General features: G+C 41.6%; 1 protein-coding gene across 13 annotated transcripts in view; it reads right to left on the minus strand.

Moving 5' to 3' along the window:
* Positions 1 to 22,741, minus strand: part of CAMK2D (calcium/calmodulin dependent protein kinase II delta) — a 288,538-nt gene that overhangs the window by 105,152 nt on the left and 160,645 nt on the right. For 10 of the 13 annotated variants that reach the window (XM_075349962.1, XM_075349947.1, XM_075349930.1 and 7 more), the window contains exons 5-6: positions 18,058 to 18,123; positions 1,979 to 2,051 (exon numbers count right to left, since the gene is read on the minus strand). In XM_075349962.1, the coding sequence (XP_075206077.1) occupies positions 1,979 to 2,051; positions 18,058 to 18,123 (139 nt within the window). Of the gene's footprint in view, positions 1 to 1,335; positions 1,409 to 1,978; positions 2,052 to 18,057; positions 18,124 to 22,741 lie in introns of all 13 variants that reach the window. The other 3 variants (XM_075349996.1, XM_075350006.1, XM_075349989.1) reach the window with 1 other exon arrangement.

Genomic DNA, 22,741 nt, shown 5'->3' on the forward strand with positions numbered 1-22,741 from the left:
GGACAGATGACCCCAAGATACGGTATTTTACTAAAGCACATCATTCTACTGATAACCGATAATGGAATGAGGCCTACAAAAAATAAAAGAGTACCTAGAGTCAAATATGGTGGACGATTACAAATGTTTTGGGGTTGTTTTGTTGCCTCTGTGTGCCTTGATTATATCGAAGGCATCATGAAATCTGAAGATTACAAAATAATTTTGGGTCACAATGTAGTGCCCAGTGTCAGAAAGCTGGGTTTACGTCCGACGTCATGGGTCTTCCAGCAAGACAAAGACCCCAAACATATTTCAAGAAGCCCCCGAAATTAATGGAAACAAAGTGCTGGAGTGTTCTTAAGTTTCAGCAATGAGTCCGGATCTAAATATCATTGAACACCTGTGGAGAGATCTTAAAATTGCTGTTGGGTGAAGGCGCCCTTCAAATATGAGAGACCTGGAGCAGTTTGCAAAAGGAGAGCGGTTAAAAATACCAGCTGAGAGGTGTAAGAAGCTCATTGATACTTATAGGAAGCGACTGATTGTAGTTATTTATTCCAAAGGGTATGATATTAAGTTAATGGTGCCAACAATATTGTCTGACACATTTTTGGAGTTTTTTTTTTAAATATGTCCAATTTGCTTTTTTTTTTTTTTGCATTGTTCCCATGCATACAAGGTGTATGACAAAACATGCAATTGTAATATTTTTTTTTGAGAATTACTTAATTTTCTGGAACAATTTCAATAGTTCCAACACTTTCAGCCATGACTATATATATTAACTTTGGCTTCCCTCCACTCTCAGTATGAGTATGGTCTACAAATGTATTACATTTGGTGTGTAGTTAATTTATAATACAATATCATAGCAAGGCACTCACTGAAGACACTAACATTTCCCCATTAGTATAATTGTATAAATTCGCATGGGAATACTAATACCAAATGGCTGGAAAAGCAAAAGTTCTTTGGGACAAGTACGGTATATATATCAGATTATTTGTGCATTACTGCTTCCAATCATTATATACGGAATTTATGCTTATATTTGTATTAGCAGTACCCATCTGTGGTCTGGTGAATTCTTCATAATTAAATTACATTGTTAAGCCCATGAAAATCCCAACGGATTAGCATAAGGCTAGTTCTTCACACATGGCTACCCCAATTAAAAACGATTTACAAATGACACTACATACATATTACGGATACAGAAATTCATACAGCAAATGCTTTTATGAAGAAAAAACTGATATTCAAAACATTCTCTGCCAGCAATATAAGGCAATTCATGCAGGATTACAGCCAAACAGCAGCATACGCAACCTTACTTCTGAAGAAGCCACTTACCTTAAGATCCCGATGGACAACACCCATCTGATGGCAGTGAAGTACAGCCTCCAGGATCTGCTGAATGCAATGACTGCATGCAAACACCAGGAGGCGTGTGTTAGTTCCAAGCTTACACCCTCTATCTGTATACCGTCAGGAAGGCTGGGTCATAACTTACAACCGGAAGCTGGTAGAGAAGACCGAGTTTCGGCATAGAAGCTACTACTCCTTTGTGGTATGTGTGGCAAGTGTCGTTTTTGGTTTAAATTTTCAATTTTATTTTTTTTTTATGGAAATAGATTATATAATCCATGAAGGGACCAATAAAAGTATTAAAATAGCCAATCAAGAATTTGTTAGAAATTGTAACCAGTCGATTTTGTAAGTTGAACCCAACGCCTGAGGACAGAAGTGGGGTGAAATCTGCAGACTGCATAAACCATCATGGCAAGACCAAACCTCTGTGCACCTGGACATCTATGGGCAAGTCAACCCCTGACCACAACCACATTTTACACTTGCGCCTTGTCAGCCATGATGCATATGAAGCGTGCAGGCACCATGCATTTCATTTTATGTCATTAGTTATCAAGAAAGATACACGTCAGCCAATTCCACCTTTGTAACAGTAGGAAGTAACTTGGAAGCATCATATACTGACCTTTAGGTCTCTGTGAACTATGCCATTAAGATGACAATGATTTACACTTTCTAGAATCTGCTGTATACAATGACTGTGAAAATACAAGGGTACAATGGAAGGGAAAAACAATTTAAAGGCAAATAGTTACACAAGTAAACAAACAAAAAACAACACACAGACAGACATTGGCAGGTATCAATCCGAAGGCTAAATCTAGACGTAACGTCACAAAAGGAACAAAACTGTAAACGTGGGGGACATGAAAACGTACTTATTATTTGTACATGGAATTAAACAGGGACATTCATATTCCATGTTACAGAATAGGAGCATTGGAAATAATATGTACATTTTCAAAACAGCAGTCATTTCTTTCCATCTAGAAATATTCTTTATCACAGTTTGCACAAGCGTTGAACACAGTAGGGTCATGGAAATATGAATTCTAATTAACATGGCAAGAAAAAAAAAAAGTAAAACAAACAAGACTTATTTCTGGTGTTGGGAAAAAAAAAAAAGAAAACTATAAAGTATAGCAAACTGAGCCCCAAATATATCTTACTTATACACAAACCATGGAGGCTATGTCTTTCAAATGCTTAAAGAGAATCTAATAGCAGGTTTTTGCTACCTAATCTGTTAGCAGCATGATGTAGGCCAAAAGATTCTGAATCTAACAGTGTATCACTTAGATTACTAATTGCAGCCATTTGAATTTAGATTCAGGAACACAGCAGAGCTGTCCCTGCCCCCACCAGGCTCTCTATATAGATTGTGCATTGACTGTGAGGTGTTAATTACAGCAGGAGGGCATGCTGTAGTACCCTGCTAGTGAGTTTCTAGTCATGTAATGGTAATCACAGCATAATAAATCCTTAAGGTTATGTAAACATTTGCACACACACTGATAAGAGAAGCATAGTTGCTTTTTGTTTTCTAACTCCTACAGCATGCTGTCCTCTGCTTTCATAGCAAAAACCTGCTGACCGATTCCTTTAAAAGAGAACTAGTCACATCAGATAACGCTATTATCCTGCTGATATGGAGTTAATCGGCAGGTTAGTAGCTGAAAAAAGGTGCCTGGTAGCAGTACTGAAAGTGCAGCACATGGGAGAAATGGTGTTTATTATTATTACTACTAATTTTCCAATTACAAACCTTACTTTAGAGGGCAAATAGTGCACCTTTAATATTAAAGCATAGAGGACCTATAGATACTGTTTGCTCTAATTTTAACCCCCTTGCTCTCCTGAGTATTTGCTTTTTTTTTTCTCTCTCTAAATGCCCCGCAGATATCGGCCTTAGTATAATGTGCTAATTCCTATGGTCTTTACAGAGACGTGACACGCCCAGGGTAATTATACAGAACAGCCTAAAGACATGCCCCAGGTAATCTTGTGAGACACACCCAATTGACTGACTTTTGTCCTGGCGCCAAAACCTCCTTAAGGCCACGTTCACATGTTGAGTATTTGGTGAGGTTTTTTTACCTCAGTATTTATAAGCCAAAACCAGGAGTAAAAGTATAATAGAAACACGTCACCACTTTTGTATTTATTACCCACTCCTGGTTTTGGCTTATAAATACTGAGCTATAAAACTCACCAAATACTCAATATGTGCACGAGGCCTAAAGCAATACATGTGAGGACAGTCTCATGATTGGGGCTACGACTGATGAAGGCTTCTGGCCCAGAATAGCTTCCTATGGCCATTTAAATAAGTGCATTTTATTAGCTTGAATGTGTACTACATACTGCATATGAATAAGAAGTAAAAAAGAAGACATTTTAGAAATAGTTTTCATTTGTGCTGACAGCTTCTATGGTGGGTCCCTATGGTTACAGACAAAAAAAAAAATCTGTGAAGTTTGATCCTGCATTCATGTGGTATTTTTTTTCTCCTTCTCACAACATTGTACAGAAAAAAAAATAGAAAAATAAGACTGAGAAATAAGATTATATATAATTCTTTATAACATATCTGGAAAAAGACATGAACCCCACATCTAAGCATCATCAGTTGATCTTATGCCGCTAGGCAAAAATGTTTGTACCTGAACATGAGTTTCTTGGACATACATTCTGATCAGACTGTATGAAGCCCCCTGCCACGTCACATCAAAACTCTGAGTGGGTCCCTAACTTATTTGAAGCCTTAAAAGGTGCGGCGCTGCATGCCAACCAACGCCGCAGCAACAGTGGACCAACAGGGCAGGTGACCTTGTGACTCACAGCGCGCATACTGCAAGGCACTAGATCAACTGATGATTTCTGGATGAGCGGTCCATGTCTTTTTCTACAGCTATGGTATATAGTTCTTTATTCCTGCTTCTTTTACCAAAATTGTGAAATAAATTTTAAAGTGTGATGACAAAAAAAAAGTTATGGTAATTGATTACCAAATGTAGATTATTAAGCTTACTAATATATGCTATAATGGATGGCCAAATTTCAGTCACCTAAACGTTGTAGAGCTGTGAGAGCCAACACCCCCTTCGCTGTGTCAGATGTATGAAGGGGGGTGGCTGACTAGCTCAAGTCACTAGTCTAACCAGCCCCCCTACTATGCTACAGCTACTTCATAGCCCAGAGTTCCCAACCTTTGGCTCAGGAGCCACATATGGCTCGCAGGCCCATGATGTGTGGCTTGTGGTTGTCTGTCAGCTTGGTGCATTAGCAAATGGAGACTTGTGAGCAGTCCTGCACAGAAGAGCAGATCTGGACAACCATATACTGGGCTTGTATAGGATGGGACTGCCAGTCAGATTGGATGCTTGAAGCTTTATGCCATAATGTGGTGGGAGAGCTGGATGTGAGAATACCTAAGATAGTATCCCCTGCATCTAGGTATACTGCCTCAAAGTGATTTCTATGGGGGAAGGTTTGGCTGTAATTTTACCAGCAATGGGGGCTCTGTTGTGGGGAGGGAGAGCAGGAGCTGGATGTCACCACTTAAGGGTGGGGGAGCTCTGGATGTGCCTCACGACCCTCTGTAAGAGCGGAATGTGGCTCTCAAGGTAAAAAAGGTAGGAGACCTCCGTCATAGACTAATAAGGGGACTGGTTTAGCTAATGAACTGAAGCAGCCATCCCTTTTAAACTTGTCACTGACCGAAAACGATGGGGGGAAGATCTGTCTGGTCCTACATGTTATCAATAAATGACAGGTCAAAATTCTGCGCTATTTGGCATTAAAGTTAATTCCAACCGATCAGCAAAGTATTTATAGACTGCGCAGACTCAGGATATGTATTAGATTCAGGCAAACTGTGTGGGCTAATGAGTGCGGCTTCCCTTTTCCAACTGCACACCCTGATAGATAGGACAACATTCTCCTGGATGGGAGAACTGTTCACTTTATGATTTTCTTTCTCAATATAGAAATGAATTAACATGACATATCAGATAAATATCCCCCAATGAAGCGATTTTCATGTGAAAGGTATTGAAGCCTGCAATATGATTTCATCTGAGCATGCTCCACATTATTCTTCTGCTGGCAGAGGAGGGCCTGCCTAATACAGAAGAGGCTTAGGAATTAATAGCTCTGCTCCGTTTCTGGAAATAAGACAATAAATCTGTAGACAAAAGTCAATATTTGTAATAATTATTCCCTTCAGAGATTGCCCCCAGAACACTGGGTCATCATGAGATCTTATATAAATATCTGCATTCTAGAGAAAAAAAAAAAAAACATCCGCAGTCAATAAATGTAATGAAAACCTTTTCTTCCAGTACTTTCTCTTGCACATAATAATTAAAGGGGTCTCTGGGGTGAATGATTCAAATGTTAGAAAGGAGGATGGAAATAGCAACTAATCCAATATTTATGGTAGATTGAATATTCACAATGCCTAAGCCGTTGTCACCATATTTCTATTGTTCATATTGCAAATGTCATGACAAACGGCCATCCTGAATTCATTTAGATGTGTCTTAATTAGCGACGAGCGAATATATTCGGCACTGTTCGTTACTCGCACGAATATTAAGGTATTCTGGATAATCATTAAGTATTTTGGTACTTGATTTTCAGCCACTAAACTAAACTAGGCTTGCGGTCCCCCGGCTATTTGGGACAACCAATATTCAAAAGGAAGGAATACAGGTTAAGCCGCGCTAAAAACACAGGATTCAACGGATTGATTAATTCCCTTTTATTTGTTCACAGGTCTACGCGTTTCAGAGATATATCCATCTCCTTCATCAGGACATCCAAAAGGAATCATGTAACCTACAAGGATACATGATTCCTTTGGGTGTCCTGATGAAGGAGATGGATATATCTCGGAAACGCGTAGACCTGTGAACAAATAAAAAGGAATTAATCAATACGTTGAATCCTGTGGTTTTAGCGCGGCTTAACCCGTATCTCTTCCTTTTGAATATTGATCCTATTCCTCGGGGCTGCTGCTGACCACTACATGCACTACAAGGGGTTGTGAATCTCACAACCCTACAAGGAGAGTGCAATCCTAGTACTGTCTTTATTTTCCCTACCGGGTAAGACCCTATTGCGCTCTTATTCTCACAGATCTTTCTATTTGTGACAACCAGCACACGTAAAAGTAGACCGCTGGGGGCTGCAGCCCCCAGTAGTGTGCTTTATCTTAGCTGGTTATCAAAAATAGAGGCTCCCCCATGAATAATTAATGATGTGGGCTCCTTCACATTTTTGATAGCCAGCGCAAATAAAACAGAATGCCGGGGACTAGTATTCTCAGGCTGGGAAGGTCAATGTTTATTGGGCTATGCCTAGCCTAAAAATAGCAGCCAGCAGCTACCCCACAATTGGCGCATCCATTAGATGTGCTAATTGTGGCGCTTTACCCAGCTCATCCCAATTGCCCTGGTACAGTGGCAGTCAGGGTAATATATGAAGTTAATGTCAGCTGTGAATTGTCAAAATTCATAGCTGCTATCAAGCCCTGGGTTGGTAATGGAAGGTGTCTATGAGACCTCCCATTACCAACCTTGTAAGTAAAAAGAAAAACCCCCAAAATAAAACCTCCCACAAATCCTTTATTTTAAATAATTATAACAACAAAAAAACACTCTTTCACCATTTTATTAACCCCCAAAACACCCCCGCAAATATTACAGAATCCATAGGATGTTCCACGTCAACCACGGCTTTGCTACATCCAGAAGCTGCAGTGATGGAAAACGCGACTGATCACTGCAGCTCCCAGGGCACATTGAGTGGGGCACCTGGCTATGAAAAGCTGTGACGTCAGTCATGTCACTGGAGTTCACAGCTGGGTTCCCATGGTACCAAGTATGACCACTGGTGAACCCGCTTCCGGAGTGCTACACTTCCGGATTGCGGGACGCGGTGTCAAAGCAGTCCGGCAATTCGGCAGTCAGGTCACTGGAGTTCACACTCATTGCCCTCCGTGAACTCTGTTCAACCTGCTGCTGGATTGCAGGACTGCTGTGTGGCTGTGTCCTGCAATACGACATTTTGGCAATGGGTTCAATTGAAGGCAATGGGTTCAATTGAAGTCACTGGGAGGAGTGACTTCAGTTGAACTCCAGTGACCTGACTGCCTGATTGCTGGACTGTCGAATTGCGGGACACTGAAACAGCAGTCCTAAAGTCCAGTAGCTGTGAGGCCCAAAAACCATAAAGGAGGAAAGAGAACTAAGGAAAGACATCACAACGTCCAGATGTCCCAGCAGCGGGAACTCCAGGAACCTTAAAGGCTACCTAAAAGCTTACCAGAGCTTATTGCCACCAGGCCTTCTGACAGCTGTGAAGCCTGGAAACCTTAAAAGGAGCCTTTAAGGTTCTTGGAGCTCCCAGCTGTTGGGAAATCTGGCGATTGTGAACTCTGGTAGGAGTTCACAGCCTTCAGTTGTCTCACCAACTGGGAACTATAGGAACCTTAAAGGCTACCTTACAGTTATCAAAAATAGCAACAGAAAGAGGAGATAAAAACTCCCCCAAAAATGTAATATACTCACAGCAGAAAAGAGGGCAACCAGTCCAGTTAGCTCAGGCCAACATATCTAATGCACCAACAGGATGCAGACAAGCCTCTCAACATGATGGACACTTCACAAGTGCAAGGTAAATTGCACACTAGTGGCGCGCATAGGACACTGTTCACACTTGTATGCGCATGGTGTCCAGCCAGCAACCTATTACCACGCCCTTATTATTAGATTAGGCGGGTGGTTACTCGGACACTACTCACTGCAGCACACAAGGGACAGAGATTCCACTATGCACGGCCTGTATTAGGCTGCTTTCACACATCCGGCTTTTGCAATGCGGCACAATCCGGCACTTTGCAGGAAAACCGCAACCGTTTTTTTTGCTGCCGGTTGCGTTTTTCCTGCATAGACTTTAATTAGTGCCGCATGGGCTTGCGTTCGGTCCGGTTTTTGCCGCATGTGGCAGATTTAGCCGATGCGGCGGCCGGATGGAACGTTCCCTGGCACGTTTTTTGCTCCGGCAAAAAAAACCGCATCGCGCCGCATCCGGCCGATGCGGCGCTTTTCCCAATGCATCCCTATGGATGCCGGATGCGGCGCGATGCGGCAAAAACCGCATCCGGCCGCCGCATGCGGTTTTTGCCACTGCGCATGGTCAGTAGCATGCCGCAAGCGGCAAAAACCGGACCGGCCGCATGTAAAAAACATATGCAAAGGATGCGGTGTTTTCACCGCATCCGTTGCATAGGCTTCACAGCCGGATTGAGCCGCACTGCTCAAACCGGATGTGTGAAAGCAGCCTTAAGAGGCCTGGCTGCACCCCGTATAAAAAAATGCAAAAAAATATATCAAATATATATGAGGTATTAGTTAGTAAATTGGCCAATGTACAAAAGCCTGCAATCCTCATCACGGATCCTCATGCTTGCAGGTCCCTACACTGATAAATATCAAAAATAGCAACAGAGGAAATAAAAACTCCCCCAAAAATGTAATATACTCACAGCAGAAAAGAGGGCAACTAGTCCAGTCAACCCAGCCAACACATCTAATGCACCAACAGGATATGTAGGGATCTGCAAGCATCTGAGAACAGCCTAGTATCGGCCTGCTGTGATGTCACATGTGCTGCGCTGCAATAACATCACACCAGGCTGTGTAATCAAAAGGGGAGCTGCCTAAAGGCTGCTTTACACGCAGCGACATCGCTAGCGATGATGCTAGTGAAAGCACCCGCCCCCGTCGGTTGTGAGTCACGGGCAAATCGCTGCCCGTGGTGCAGAACATCGCTAGGATCTGTCACACATACTTACCTGCCTAGCGACATCGCTGTGGTCGGCGAACCGCCTCTTTTCAAAGGGGGTGGTTTGTGCGGCGTCACTAAGCCTGCCTCATTGCCGACGGCCGCAGATACGATGTTGTTCCTCGTTCCTGCGGTGTCACACACAGCGATGTGTGCTGCTGCAGGAATGACGAACAACCTGTGTCCTGCAACCGCAATGATATTTGGGATTAGAACGACATGTCAACGATCAACGATATGGTGAGTAATTTTGATCGTTAACGGTCGTTCCTGCGTTTCACACGCAATGACATCACTAACGAGGCCGGATGTGCGTCCCGAATTCCGTGACCCCAATGACAGCTCTTTAGCGATGTCGTTGCGTGCAAAGCCCCCTTAACTCATCAGGCAAGAGGCGTTTTTCAGGGCTCCCGTCCAGTGGTTACAGGTTATTAACATGGACAATGCACCAGGCCCCTACAAATCATTTAATGTCAACTCTAATATGAACATATTCAGTGACATTTTTTTTAGGAATGCATTTATTTTTGGCTAAAAACTAATGACTTACAACTACGGTTTCCTTACAAATATTTAACTGTTTGACTCCTACAGACATTGCTCTTCACTTTACATACCATACTCTGCTCAATTTTGATGTAGCGATAAATCAGCTTAGAAGAATTCAGAAGATAGATAAGAGCTACAAACTGTCTCATTCTGCAGCTAGCAATAAACAGTGGAACAAAGACGCTATAGAAGGCAAATGCTACCAAATATTTACTGATTTTATCCAGTTGTAAAAATAATTTTCACCCAAAACGCATACATTTAGGTAAAAAAATGCCCCTGAAGATGTCCATAACTTTTAACATGTAAAATATAAAAATCTTCAAACAATATTAACCCAGTAAGTGAAAAACTACATTGGAAAGAAATGAAAACATGCACTAAGAAAATGTGCTGGTAAAATACAAAGGAAAACAGGCAATGAAAATATATATGCATTCCAAACTTAAAAGTTATGAAGATACAATGGGGAGAGGCATAGACAATAGTGCACCGTCTAAGTCAAATATGCCAGTTAATTAAACTCTATTAAAGAGGTTGTCTCATATTTGTAACAGCTGGTTTCCTAGGTAACCAGCCACTTCTGCAGTTTATCAAAAAGTGGTAAGTTTCGTAGACAAGGAGCATGAACTAGCAAGCGGTCTGCTGTGCATCGCTGCATCCGGTGATCCTCAGTATGCTCTGAATGTGTAGAAGCAAAGCTGCCTACGCTAGCAACAATGGGGAGCATGCAGATCAGGGCTCAGCCACGCCACCAATCCAAACGGTTAAACTTAAACTTTTCCTATCCAGAGTCCCCCCAGGGGGGAAATATTCAAAATAATCCATTAAGCTTTTTTTGTCCCCAGGCAGGGGACATCAATATTTCATATGCATTTTACTGTCCTCAGTCCCTTCTAGCGGGCCACTGAGTGGAAAGTTCCTTTTCTAAGCATAGTAGGCAGGACTTCGCGCATAGTGATATTTTTGGCAGCCAATGGTTGCATCTGTTCTTGACGACCTTTGACCCAACCCAGTTTAGTTTTCTTCTGGTTTTACAAGTGAAAATCGCTGAGAGATTGCGAAACGGAGGTGTGTGAATCCGGACTAAGTAAGGTAGTGTGTAATCGATACTAGTGAAAGTAGTAATAGTGAGAGCGATTCAGACGATGGAAGTGAAGTTGTAACTGAATGCTGTGGAAAGCGTTTTTTCTACTGTTGTCAGGGACGAAGATAACGAGGGTACGGAGGTCGACACCAATGGGTGGCAACGAATGTCGTCTTCTGTCAATGGGTCTGAGCAGATTCCGTTTTCACTACCGAACGCTGGAATGAATATAACTGAAGACGACCTATAATAGATTTTCAATGGGTGAAACAGGAAATTGTATTGGACAGGAAAAAGTTAAAGAGTGCAGCGCTACACGGTAAGAAAAATCCAGGAGGCAGAGGAGCAGTGCGCGCTTCTAAAGAACAAACTTGAGACAACCTCTTCAATACACTGTTCAGCCTGATTGAATATTTTTCAATCATAGGCTGCTTTCACACATCCGTGTTTTGCCATCCGGCAAAATCTGGCAAAAAAACTGATCCAACGGATCCAGCGAAAAAAACGGATCCGTTGCATCAGCTTTTTCCATGCGTTGCTTCCGTTGAATACTGTCATATGCCAAATGATGACGAATCCGGCGCCCATAGGCTTTCATTGTAACTCACGCCGCACGGCACCATACGGTTTTTCGCCAGAGACAAAAAACGCTGCCAGCAGCGTTCCATCCGGCCGCCGGATCAGCTATTTACGCCGGATCCGTCAAAAGCCGGATGCAACACAAAGCCATGCGGCACAATCCGGCGCTAATACAAGTCTGTGGGGGAAAGAACGGATCCGGCGGCAACACACGCAGGATCAGTTCTTTCCGGTTTTTACCGGAATGTGCCGCACGACAAAACGGATGTGTGAAAGCAGCCTTACTCACTGGCATTATTACAAAATCAATAATCTGGTATCCCAGTCTTCTGATTCCAGACTGTTGTAGGATGCCGAAGTAAGGAAATTCTATGTACCCAGACAAGGCACACATAATGAATCATTGTCACATCAATGACCTGAAATCCTGTTTCATTTTCCACTTCTAAGTTATCAATTGAGACATCACTGAAATGAATGGCTGAGAGATATAAATATATGTCCACACAGATCTAATATCACAGCGAAGAACCATAGCAGCAGGATAGTAAAAACTTTAATGGGTAGGAAGGGGATTGTCATGGAGGGTGGTCTGATAGCACTATACATCATTATATAAAATGCAGAACATGAAAGACAACAGAAGAATGGGGGTGTTCAGCTTGCTTGTTATTAGCAGTATATAGCCCGTATGCCTACTGGATCCAGGAAGGATTATGCCACGAATAAAAATTGTCAACCACTGTAGCCTGAAGGATTGATGCCTTGGTTATCTGTAGTTATCCATGTAAAAAGAATGTGTCATCAGAAATTAACCTGCTGTTTAAATCAGCTTTTTACTAAGTGTTTGTTCCCCCAATTTTCACAGCAACTGCTTTACTTAATACTAGACTCACACTTCTGGTTCTTTACAGAAGTCTTTCGGCAGTCTCATTATCATCACATACCAGATTGCAATGACTGATAACATTCATCAACAATACATAATATACCGTTCACAATAGGTGATGACACCGCTCCATTACCCCCCTCCTATAGAATGAACTTTGCCTAGATCAAAGCATAACATAGAAGAATGCCAGTATAAAAGGTCAGAGACAATGTTTTGCTACATATGTCCTCATAGATATTATACAGGACAGGTAATATGAGTCCATTATTAGAGAACCAGAAACAATTGGAAGAAAAAAAAAATTCTCTGAAATGTGAAGGAGTTTTAAATATTCATTCAGGTTATAGGAGAAATGAAATTCATTACAGAAGGAGCAGTCTTGGGAGAAGGCATTCAGGAACATAATTAATTGAATGTATTTATTGAAGAAATGAATTAATGGTTTACCATTAACTCAGGTTTCTATACAATATACTATACTGTTGCATTGTAGTTTTGTATTTTTAAGTTTACTCTAAAAAATGTGATGTATTAAATAAGCGAAGGGATAATTTAATACATTTTAATTGAACGTGTTATGAAATTATATCATGTGACTTATCAGCAAAGCACCTGGGGAAGCATCACTGTGATGTGAAACGTCAGTTGTGCTGGTCTTGAATGAGCCTGACTAAAGGCCCTGTCACACACAGAGATAAATCTTTGGCAGATCTGTGGTTACAGTGAAATTATGGACATATTGTTCCATTTGTACACAGCCACAAACCTGGCACTGATTGTCCACAATTTCACTGCAACCACAGATCTGCCGCAGATTTATCTCTGTGTGTGACAGGGCCTTAAGACTATCTGCCATAATAGTTGTGGATTTTTATCAGAATAATGATTTAAAGAGAATAGGTCAGTAGGGTCAACTATCCTAAGCCGCCTAAATGGGCATGCAGGTCATAGGAAGCTGAATAAAACGATACTTTGATATCTGTGATCCGATGTTTTATTCCAGAGAAAGCCACGTCCCTTATATCTAAATGAGGTGTTACAGGCTATGGGCTGAACACTGATCTGCATGAGACTACGCCTCTGGAGCTTATTTTTAATAAAAGGGGCATTGCCAGTGTGATTAAAGTAATTAATACAGAATAGTAGAACTGAACTTTTTATCTCCTTAGAAAAACATTTGCTGCAGATCTCACAGCTCTGCTGTATTGTATTAATATTATAACACTATGAGATGGAGGCTGAAGCTGAGAGGAGCCTGCAGATGTGTCAGTTATAATCACATACAGCTCTGTAGTCAGATCAGGAGATCAGAAAGCAGCCATCACTTATCACACTCTTAATGCCCCCTTCTATTAAAAATATGTTCTGGAGACAGTCTCCCACAGATCAGTGTTTGCCCTGTAGACAGCTCATTTACACATAAGAAAAATGTGGATTTCTCTGGAATAAGACATCAGATTGCAAATATCTAGGAATCATTTTAATCAGCCTCCTATGACCTGCATGCCCATATGGATGGCTTAGGAGGGTTGATCCTACTGACAGATTCCATTTAAAAAAATATGAATGAGAGCAGAATCCATTTCTCATCTTTATGGTATATATGAGTCCAATATTAGGCCTAATGGCCAGGGAGAAGAGGGCAAGAATCTTTTCTTTTTTTTTTTTAAATAAAAAAGATCCTGGAATAATCCTGAAATATGGAATCTGTAGAACATGTTATCAAGTGTTTAAAATAAATAAATTTAACATGAAAACATGATTTACACAATAGGTAATTTTCTGATGACACATTACCCTGTCCTTAGGATCAGTCATCAGCTTCACATTAATGGGGGTCCGATTTACGGCACTATTGCTAATCAGCCATTGAGCTGTCCCCTTCATTATTAACTGGAACTCTGGATTGTCAGTTTAAACAAATGTCATCATTATAATTTTTTCATGAATAATATACAGAAATTAATTGTAGAAATCTGCTTTCCTCTCCTAAACTGAGCATTCATTCTCAAAATCTCAATTCTCAAAACCTGTAAAACAGACTTTCCTATTACTGAGATAGGAGGTGACAGTTGGTGCTCATAAATATCTATGGAGAATGGTAACTGCCTTTTCAGGAGATCTTACAGCAGACAGCATACCTCTACCTCTTCGTCCTGCTCCATAGAATTTTAACAGCTCCAACTGCCATCTCCATCTCAGTAATGGGAAAATCTGTCTTCACTGAATACAGATTTTACCCATTAAAAGTGACAGCTCAGTCCTGGAGGAGAAAGAAAACAGATTTGTTGATAAAAAGTATTATAAAACATCTTCTTTTCATGTACATTATTAAATTAAATTACCACAACAGTCTCAGTTCTGAAAATTGGCCAACAAGGCCTAATAGGACGATTCAGGAATGGTGAATGTAGCTCTGGACTACAGAAGACTGGGCCTTTGGGTGAGTAAAATAGGATGGAGTTTACTTATCACTCAACCCTTTATTAAATTAAAATTTGTCAGTAAATCAGAAAATGGTGTTTAACACTGGAGATACGTTTGAAGCAGACTAGGACCTTCTTGTCTGGTATTGGATTATTACAGCAGGCGCATAGTACGGGATAATTACAGGCTTGGAATGAAGAACCGCCAAGAAAAACTCGGAGAGCTCATTCACTCTGTTAAAACGAAAATTCATTTATTTCTAAAGTAGATGCTTATGTCACCTACTCTTGTAATTCCCTGTTGTCTGCCAAAATGAAAAAGGTTGCCTGGCACTTGAAAGAAAAGCGTCGCTTAACATGTCTGTTCCATTTATTAACAGGGAAAATACTAGAAGATAGAATTTTCCAGTGTGAATTTAGGTCAGGAAATGTATGGATTGTGGCAGCATTCTGCAGTAAATGGATATCTGCTATATACAGTGTATGCACCCATATCCTGTCCACCGCCATTAATTTGAGAACGGCGGCAGCTATAGGAATAGAAGTGGTGTTTAGGTAAAGTAAAGTAGCCATGTGCTACGCAATGAAACCACCTATAGCACCACCTAGTGGAAAAGAACGGAGTTAGCATTTTTATCTCGAAAATGGAACGAGATAGTGAAAAAAAGTGAATTACAAAGTTGTAGGGCATCATCAATTCAATACGAATCGACACTGTGCATACAGAAATGCTATGATATGAAACCCATGACCCCCCCAAAACATTGAATGCTGGTCACGCATATGGCTCTCATTTAACTTTGATGCTCAAAGTGGCCACCGTCAGCTGCAATGCACATCTGGACTCTGGACAGCATACTGTATCTTGCTGCACGTTGTGCAATATGGTAGGTGACACGTTTGCACAAGCATCTGTGATACGTCGTCGTAGGTCCTGCGATGTTGGTGGAGGGGTCGCATACATCTGCTGTTTGATGTGACCTCACAGAAAGAAGTCCAATGGGGTCAGATCAGGTGGGAGTGGAGGCCACTACATGCAGCGACCATACCCAATGACTTGTAGGAAGGTCTCCATGAGGTATCGCTTCATGTCCGCAGCCTTGTGAGTTTTACACATTCTAATCATGGCATTTCTGTATGCAAGGTGTCGATTCGTATTGAATTGATAATGTCCTACAACTTTGTAATTTACTTTTTTTCCTCTATCTCGTTCCGTTTTCGAAATAAAAATGCTTAAACTTTGTTGTTTTCCACCAGGTGGCGCTACAGGTGGTTTCATTGCGTAGCGCATGGCTGCTTTACTATACATATACACCACTTCTATTCCTATAGCTGCCGCCATTCTCAAGTTAATGGTGGTGGACAGGATATGGGTGGACACACTGTATCATGATCTAGAACATGATGGTAATATTACCATAAAATCAGACTAATTTTATGAGATTACATTCCTTCTGATTGGAAACGCTATTAATTCCCCAGTAGAAGGGCACGTCTGTGGGGTGGATGGCCAGTAGAAAAGGGCTTACACATAAGCTTTATATATAGTAATTCCCTATCAGGTCAATTACAGGCTACGAAAATGTAGCTTATAGCTGCCAAGTGCTACGGCAGAAATGGTTATTACAATTTGGTTTCTTACTATTCCACCAGATACCTGCACAGAATAAAGGGGACAAGACCCATGGATGAAGTGGGGTATTAGTTACCTTATTGGCTACTGTGGCACTTTAAAGGATTTTCACATATTCAATTATTCTATTGGGGAAATTTGAAATAAGTTATTGCCGGTCTTTCTTTCGGAATTTGTATGAGAATATATAATATTGCCATCAGTACAAAGCTGAGGCGCTCCTATTGTACTGACAGTACGTAACTTGGAAGTCCTGAGTGGTCTACTTTGGACGTTCCCTACTTGTAAGAAGGGTCTTTTAACAATTCGCTGATTTCAGTGTCCCTTCAGTGAGACCCTCAGTGGTCAGCTGCAATTATAGGAGAATCCTGGACGTGTTTCATTCTTTGCAGCACCAGCATAGGGGAAATTAGGCATCAAACTTTGCCCATCAAATCAATAGACTGTCTATAAAAGAAGGCAAGTCTTCCAGAGAAAGAGCCCCTTTTTGTTAAATGATGAAAATCCAACTCTATTAGGGTATGTTCACACGCGGTATTTTTTTTTTTTTACCACAAAGGTGCAGCGTTTTTGTCCCAAAAAAGCACCAAAAATGTGTTAAAAAATGCATTGGGAAAAATGTGGTTAAGTCAAATCTATTGACTGGAAGGGCTCAAAAACTATCGAAAAACGCAAAAAGAACTGACATGCTGTATCTTCAAAAACGCAGCCAAGATGCAGCCAACAAAAGATGCCCATTGTGGATAGCAAAATCGAAATCTCAGACTTTGCTAGGAGAAGGAAATGCATGCATTTAGGTGCATCTTTGAGACCTCAAAAACGCACCAAAAACGCAGCAAAAGATGCCCTGTGTGAACTTAGCCTTAAAGGGATTTTCCAATCTCAAAGTTACTTTCACTTTCTGATTGGTGGCTGTAGGGCTATTGAGACCCTCACTGATCTAAAGGGTTGCTGTGCCAAGTTCCCCTGGCAAATGGCGCAACTATAATGGCTGCTGGGGATGCTGTTGCACCTGGGCCCTATACCTGTGGGGGCTAGAAAGGTCTTTTGCTATGTATGAGAAGACAAATATCATTAAAACCTGGGGCAGTTGGCAGCCAGGGTTGGAGATTTTGCATTGGGGCCCACAAGCTTCAAGTTACATCACTGCCCCGGCCTTCTCAGACACAGAGTGTGATGCCCAATCACTTCACAATAGAGAAAAATAATTTAACTCTGAATTCTTTATATTGTACATGAAAATGAATTACCCAAACTAGACATCCCCTTTTAGTCAACATAAAAGGGAAAAACAAATTACTAATACTACTACAAATATGTATACATTACTTACCAGATTAAATCGGTTCTGTACTTATCAAAATTGACAGTAAAACCCTAGGACATGCTATTAATGTGCATGTTACAGGTCCTAACCCCATTATTAAGTGGTAGGGGTACGTCATTGAGCACTAAGGCCCCTTCAGCCCTATAGTAGTGAAAGGACGTCTTGTGTCCATGCGCCATGTTTGGTATGGAATATCAACACTCCAACATTACACGCCATTAGCTCTTGTGAATGGACTCCTAGCACATATCAGTGGCATATGATGCGGTTAGGAACACTTGCACATAAGCAATATGGTCTTATGGCACTCTTCAGTACAACTTCTTCATGAAGCACCTTAATGGACAAATGATCCCTTACCTTGCATCTGCTTCACTATAGTACTCTCGTGCTACTATATCTTCAAACAACTCCCCACCAGTAACTCTGCAGAGACACAAATGGAAAACATCATTAAACAAATTGCTTAATTAACACTTAATGACAATCTACTGTAAATAACTGCAGCGTAACAAAAGGAAACAAACCTGTATATTTATAGGGGGTTTTATCATCATCAACATCAATAAGCAAAATTGCAAAAGTGTTTGTAAAAACAAGTGACGACAATTTGTTATTGAAAATCATCCCTGCTTTTAAGTATGGAATCATTTTCATGTTGTTTATGGATTGTTGCCTAGGTTACCAGCCATCATTGTAGTCCCTGCGCTGGCCAGTCTCCTAGGCAAGGAGTGCAGCACTTACAAGCTCTTTTGTGCTGCTTTGAAGTTGGTCCAATAGCTAAATCTAGCCAGGTTCAGTGTCCTGCAACATCAGATACACGGTTTCGGCCAGAGGCACAACCATTGGTACAAACTGGCTCATCACCAAGAAGAATGATTTGAGACAACCTCTTAATCTAAAGGAATAAATCATGAATCTTTAAAGTAATAGTATAAAATTAGTTAGAATATATAATTTTAAGTTCTGCAAGTTTCAGAACTTGTAGTGGACAACCACTTCATCCACAAGCCCTTCTTATATTCCCCAATGTAACAAAAAATCCCCTATAGTCCCCTCCTGTACCAGCGCCTTTCCAGCAAACGTTGGCGCCAGGTCTCCCTAGGTTCACGTGGCATTATGCTATGTGGGCCATGTAGCCCATTTGTGGCAACTATTGAACTGCTCTACTCTCTCTTCCTTTAGATGAACCTCAGAGGTCTCAAGTAGTTTCGGTATTGCAGCCCATTAGTGCAGCTGATTATTATGCCATGTATGCCTTGCAGCCAATGGTATGCGAGCCTCGGTTGACCCGCCACTGTTATGAGGAGTAAAAGCAAAAACATACCAAAAAGGACATAAAATGATTTTAAAAAATAGCAGGAAAAAGGCAGCCATATTTACCAACACAGGTCACAAAATTAATACACTAGCAGGATGCAGCAGACCCCTTCATAAAGTCAGAGGTAACCATGGATGTGGAGTCGGAGTCATGAAGTTGGAGTCGGTGTCCATTTTGGTGGAGTCGGAGTCAAAGTCGGTAAAAAAATGGACCGACTCCTAAAATATATAATAAATTGGGTACAGTAGTTCTATGCAGTATATGCTGAATACTTTTTTCATAAGAGATGTTACCATTTTACTACAGTAAATTTATCACTTAAACGCGAGCCAGGTATGAAGTCGTAGAGTCGGAGTCAGGGAAATTGAGGGGTCAGAGTTGGATGTTTGGCTTACCGACTCCACAGCCCTGGAGATAACGGTTACAAAATACTGATGGGTTGGAAACCCTGGACTGATCTCTTCATGAGTCCATTGCAACTAAAAAACATCTAGAATGATTGTTCTCTTTTCTCAGGTAAATTGTTTTAAAATGTGATCATTATGTAAACTGTTCATTCCTTTCCCCTTACAACTCCCCTCCCTTTTTTCCCCCCAAAATCTTTCCCAGGTTTTCCTAATGAATTTAACTTTCCTAAACCTTCCCCCCCCTTAAATGTTGGTTCATAAACTTTGAAAATCAAATAAAAACACTTTATACACAAAATACTGATGGGACAACCATTCTCAGATCTACCAATTCAAAGAGGGGGTGGCTGCCTAGTGTTACAATTGCACATGGATTCGGCTTGTATAGGGCGCCAATCACACCTCTGTAGCGCAAATAAGGTGATTATAAGGTGTTTTTATTTCACAAGGGGGAACATCATATTGAAGAAGGGTTGTCTGAGTAGTGGACTACCCCTTTAAACTGCTAAGCTTTAATTTCCTTAAATAAAGGGTAGACTACACTGCACTGACAAAACTGTAAACTATGCCAAAAGGGGTATTCCCAGGATATAAATTTATAGCATCGCTAGAATATGCCAGCACTCAGAGATCCTAAGAATAAAGAAAATGCCTCACATAGTTTCCATCAGAAACCCTGACTTAAGCTGGTGTCACACTAAACGACAGCGACAACGACGTCGCTGTTACGTCACCATTTTCGGTGACGTAACAGCGACCTTGTAAGTCGCTGTTATGATCGCTGCTTAGCTGTCAAACACAGCAGAAGCAGCGATCATAAGGTCGCTGTGCTACATGTTCAGAGAGCAGGGAGCCGCGCTTAGCGCTGGCTCCTTGCTCCCCTGCAGCACACATCGGGTTAATTAACCCGATGTGTGCTGCAGCTACATGTCACAGTTCAGAGAGCAGGGAGCCGCGCTTAGCGCTGGCTCCTTGCTCTCCTGCAGCACACATCGGGTTAATTAACCCGATGTGTGCTGCAGCTACATGTCACAGTGCAGAGAGCAGGGAGCCGCGCGCACTGCTTAGCGCTGGCTCCTTGCTCTCCTTGCTACAGTATGCATCGGATTAATTACCCGATGCATACTGCAGCCACATGTCACAGTGCAGGAGCCGGCACTGGCAGCAAGAGCGGAGGCTGGTAACCAGCGTAAACATCGGGTAACCAGGGAAAGGTCTTCCCTTGGTTACCCGATGTTTACGCTGGTTACAGCTTACCGCAGCTGCCAGTGCCGGCTCCTGATCGCTTCATTTCGTCGCTCTCTCGCTGTCACACACAGCGATGTGTGTGTCACAGCGGGAGAGTGACGACCAAAAAATGAAGCTGGACATTCAGCAACGACCGGCGACCTCACAGCAGGGGCCAGGTCGTTGCTGGATGTCACATACAGCGACAGCGACGGGACGTCGCTGCAACGTCACAGAAAATGGTGACGTAGCAGCGACGTCGTTGTCGTCGTCGTTATGTGTGACACCAGCTTTAGTGGTCAGCAATGAGCACTGTAAACCTAGTCTTGTCCTCTCACTGTCAGATCGGCCTACAAAACCAAATCTATATTTGAAGAAAGTTGGTCAATATTGAGCTTTAATTGAAAGACATATGACTAGAAGGAAAATAGGGTAATATAGTAAAAATCTTAACATAGAAATGTCACAAAAACAGCTTGGGACTAAAACCTCATCATTAGAAATCATCAGATCCACCATCTCTGGAGGAATAGTTTGGGGAGACTGATGTAATTTATCGGGTGGAGAGGCTTATGGCCCGGTCACGAGATGAAGTTTCCACTACCACCTCTAAATGGTTCCACTTGGAATCTTTCCTAACTAGCCCAAACTCCCATTTTATGGTATGGCGTCCCTGTCGAGTCCTCCTTATGAGCATCCCCCTGCCATCATTCTTTTACTTCTCACCTGAAGACATGCTTGGTTCAATGTGGTCCCCATGGTCTTTGTCTTCATCTCCCCTTAAATACTTTACCCTTTTCATGCCTGAATCTTGGTTTTCTTTGGCATATATTTCAATATGTAATATGTATCTGCATAAATTTATTTTTTGTGCATGCAAAATTGTCATCAATCTATTATTCTTGAGGTGTATTCTTTATGTTCTTCTCTATATATTAAAACCAATAAAACGTTGAATGAAAAAAAAAAAAATATACATTATTAATCAGAATGGTTTAGGCTATATGCGCACGCTGCAGTTCTTTCTGCACACAAACTGCAACCAAAACTGCACCTTGTCACAGAGAGCCTGGAAATGTAAAAAAAAAAAAACAAACAAAAAAAAAAAACGCTTTTAATGTAGGTGCTTTTGTTAATTCGTTATTTAAAGGAGAAACAAAAGAGGATAGGATAATTGATAGATGGCTAGAATAGATCGATAGATAGAAAAAACCTCAAAGAATAGATGGAACATCTAGAATAGATAGAAAGAACATATAGAATAGATAAGAAAGAACATAAAGAATAGATAGAAATAAAATAATAGATTGATAGAGGGATAGCTAGCTTAACCAGCTGTTTTGTTTTTTATTTTTTTCGTAAAAAAATGACATGGGGTCCCCCCCCACCCATTTTTCATATCCAGCACAGAAACAGCAGCAGCTGAAGCTGCAACCCTCAGCTGTGTGCTGTACAATGGCGGTTATGAAAAATAGAGGGGATCCCACGCTTTCCCTAAGTATTAGATTTTCTATTTTTTAAAGAAAATAAATCACGTGGGTTCCCCCCATTTTTCTAAAACCAGCCAAGGTACAGCAGACAACTGGAGGCTGATATTATTAGGGTGGGAAGGGTCAAGGTTTTTTTGGCTCTTTCCAGCCTAACAATAGCAGCCCACATGCACCCCAGAAGTGGCGCATCCATAAGATGGGCCAATTTTGGTGCTGGACCCAGCTCCTCTCATTGCCCTGGTGCGTGTTACGTCCCCACCGGAGTCCGCTCCAGTGACTTCTGCTTCGATCACAGGCGACGCCGTGTTCCTGCCGTGGATAGTGCTGGTGATGGGAGAAGAGTCCATGCCAGCGGCGCTGGTGGGTGCAGGCTCCGCTCATCCACTTGGCTGGGTTTCCTTGAGATCTTTAGTACCACTGGCTGACTGTAGGTGGCGTGTGTCTTCCAACTGCAGTTACCATCATTCAGATACAACCAATGGGAAGACACCACACACTTCTTATTTCCCCTCCTGTCTGCTGACCACTGCCAGAGATGGTTCTGTATTCCTGGTTCCTATCCCGCCCTGTTCTGTTTAGTGATTATGGTGTTCTGACTT

Source organism: Anomaloglossus baeobatrachus, chromosome 1 (assembly GCF_048569485.1).
Source record: "Anomaloglossus baeobatrachus isolate aAnoBae1 chromosome 1, aAnoBae1.hap1, whole genome shotgun sequence".
Lineage (NCBI taxonomy): Eukaryota > Metazoa > Chordata > Amphibia > Anura > Aromobatidae > Anomaloglossus > Anomaloglossus baeobatrachus.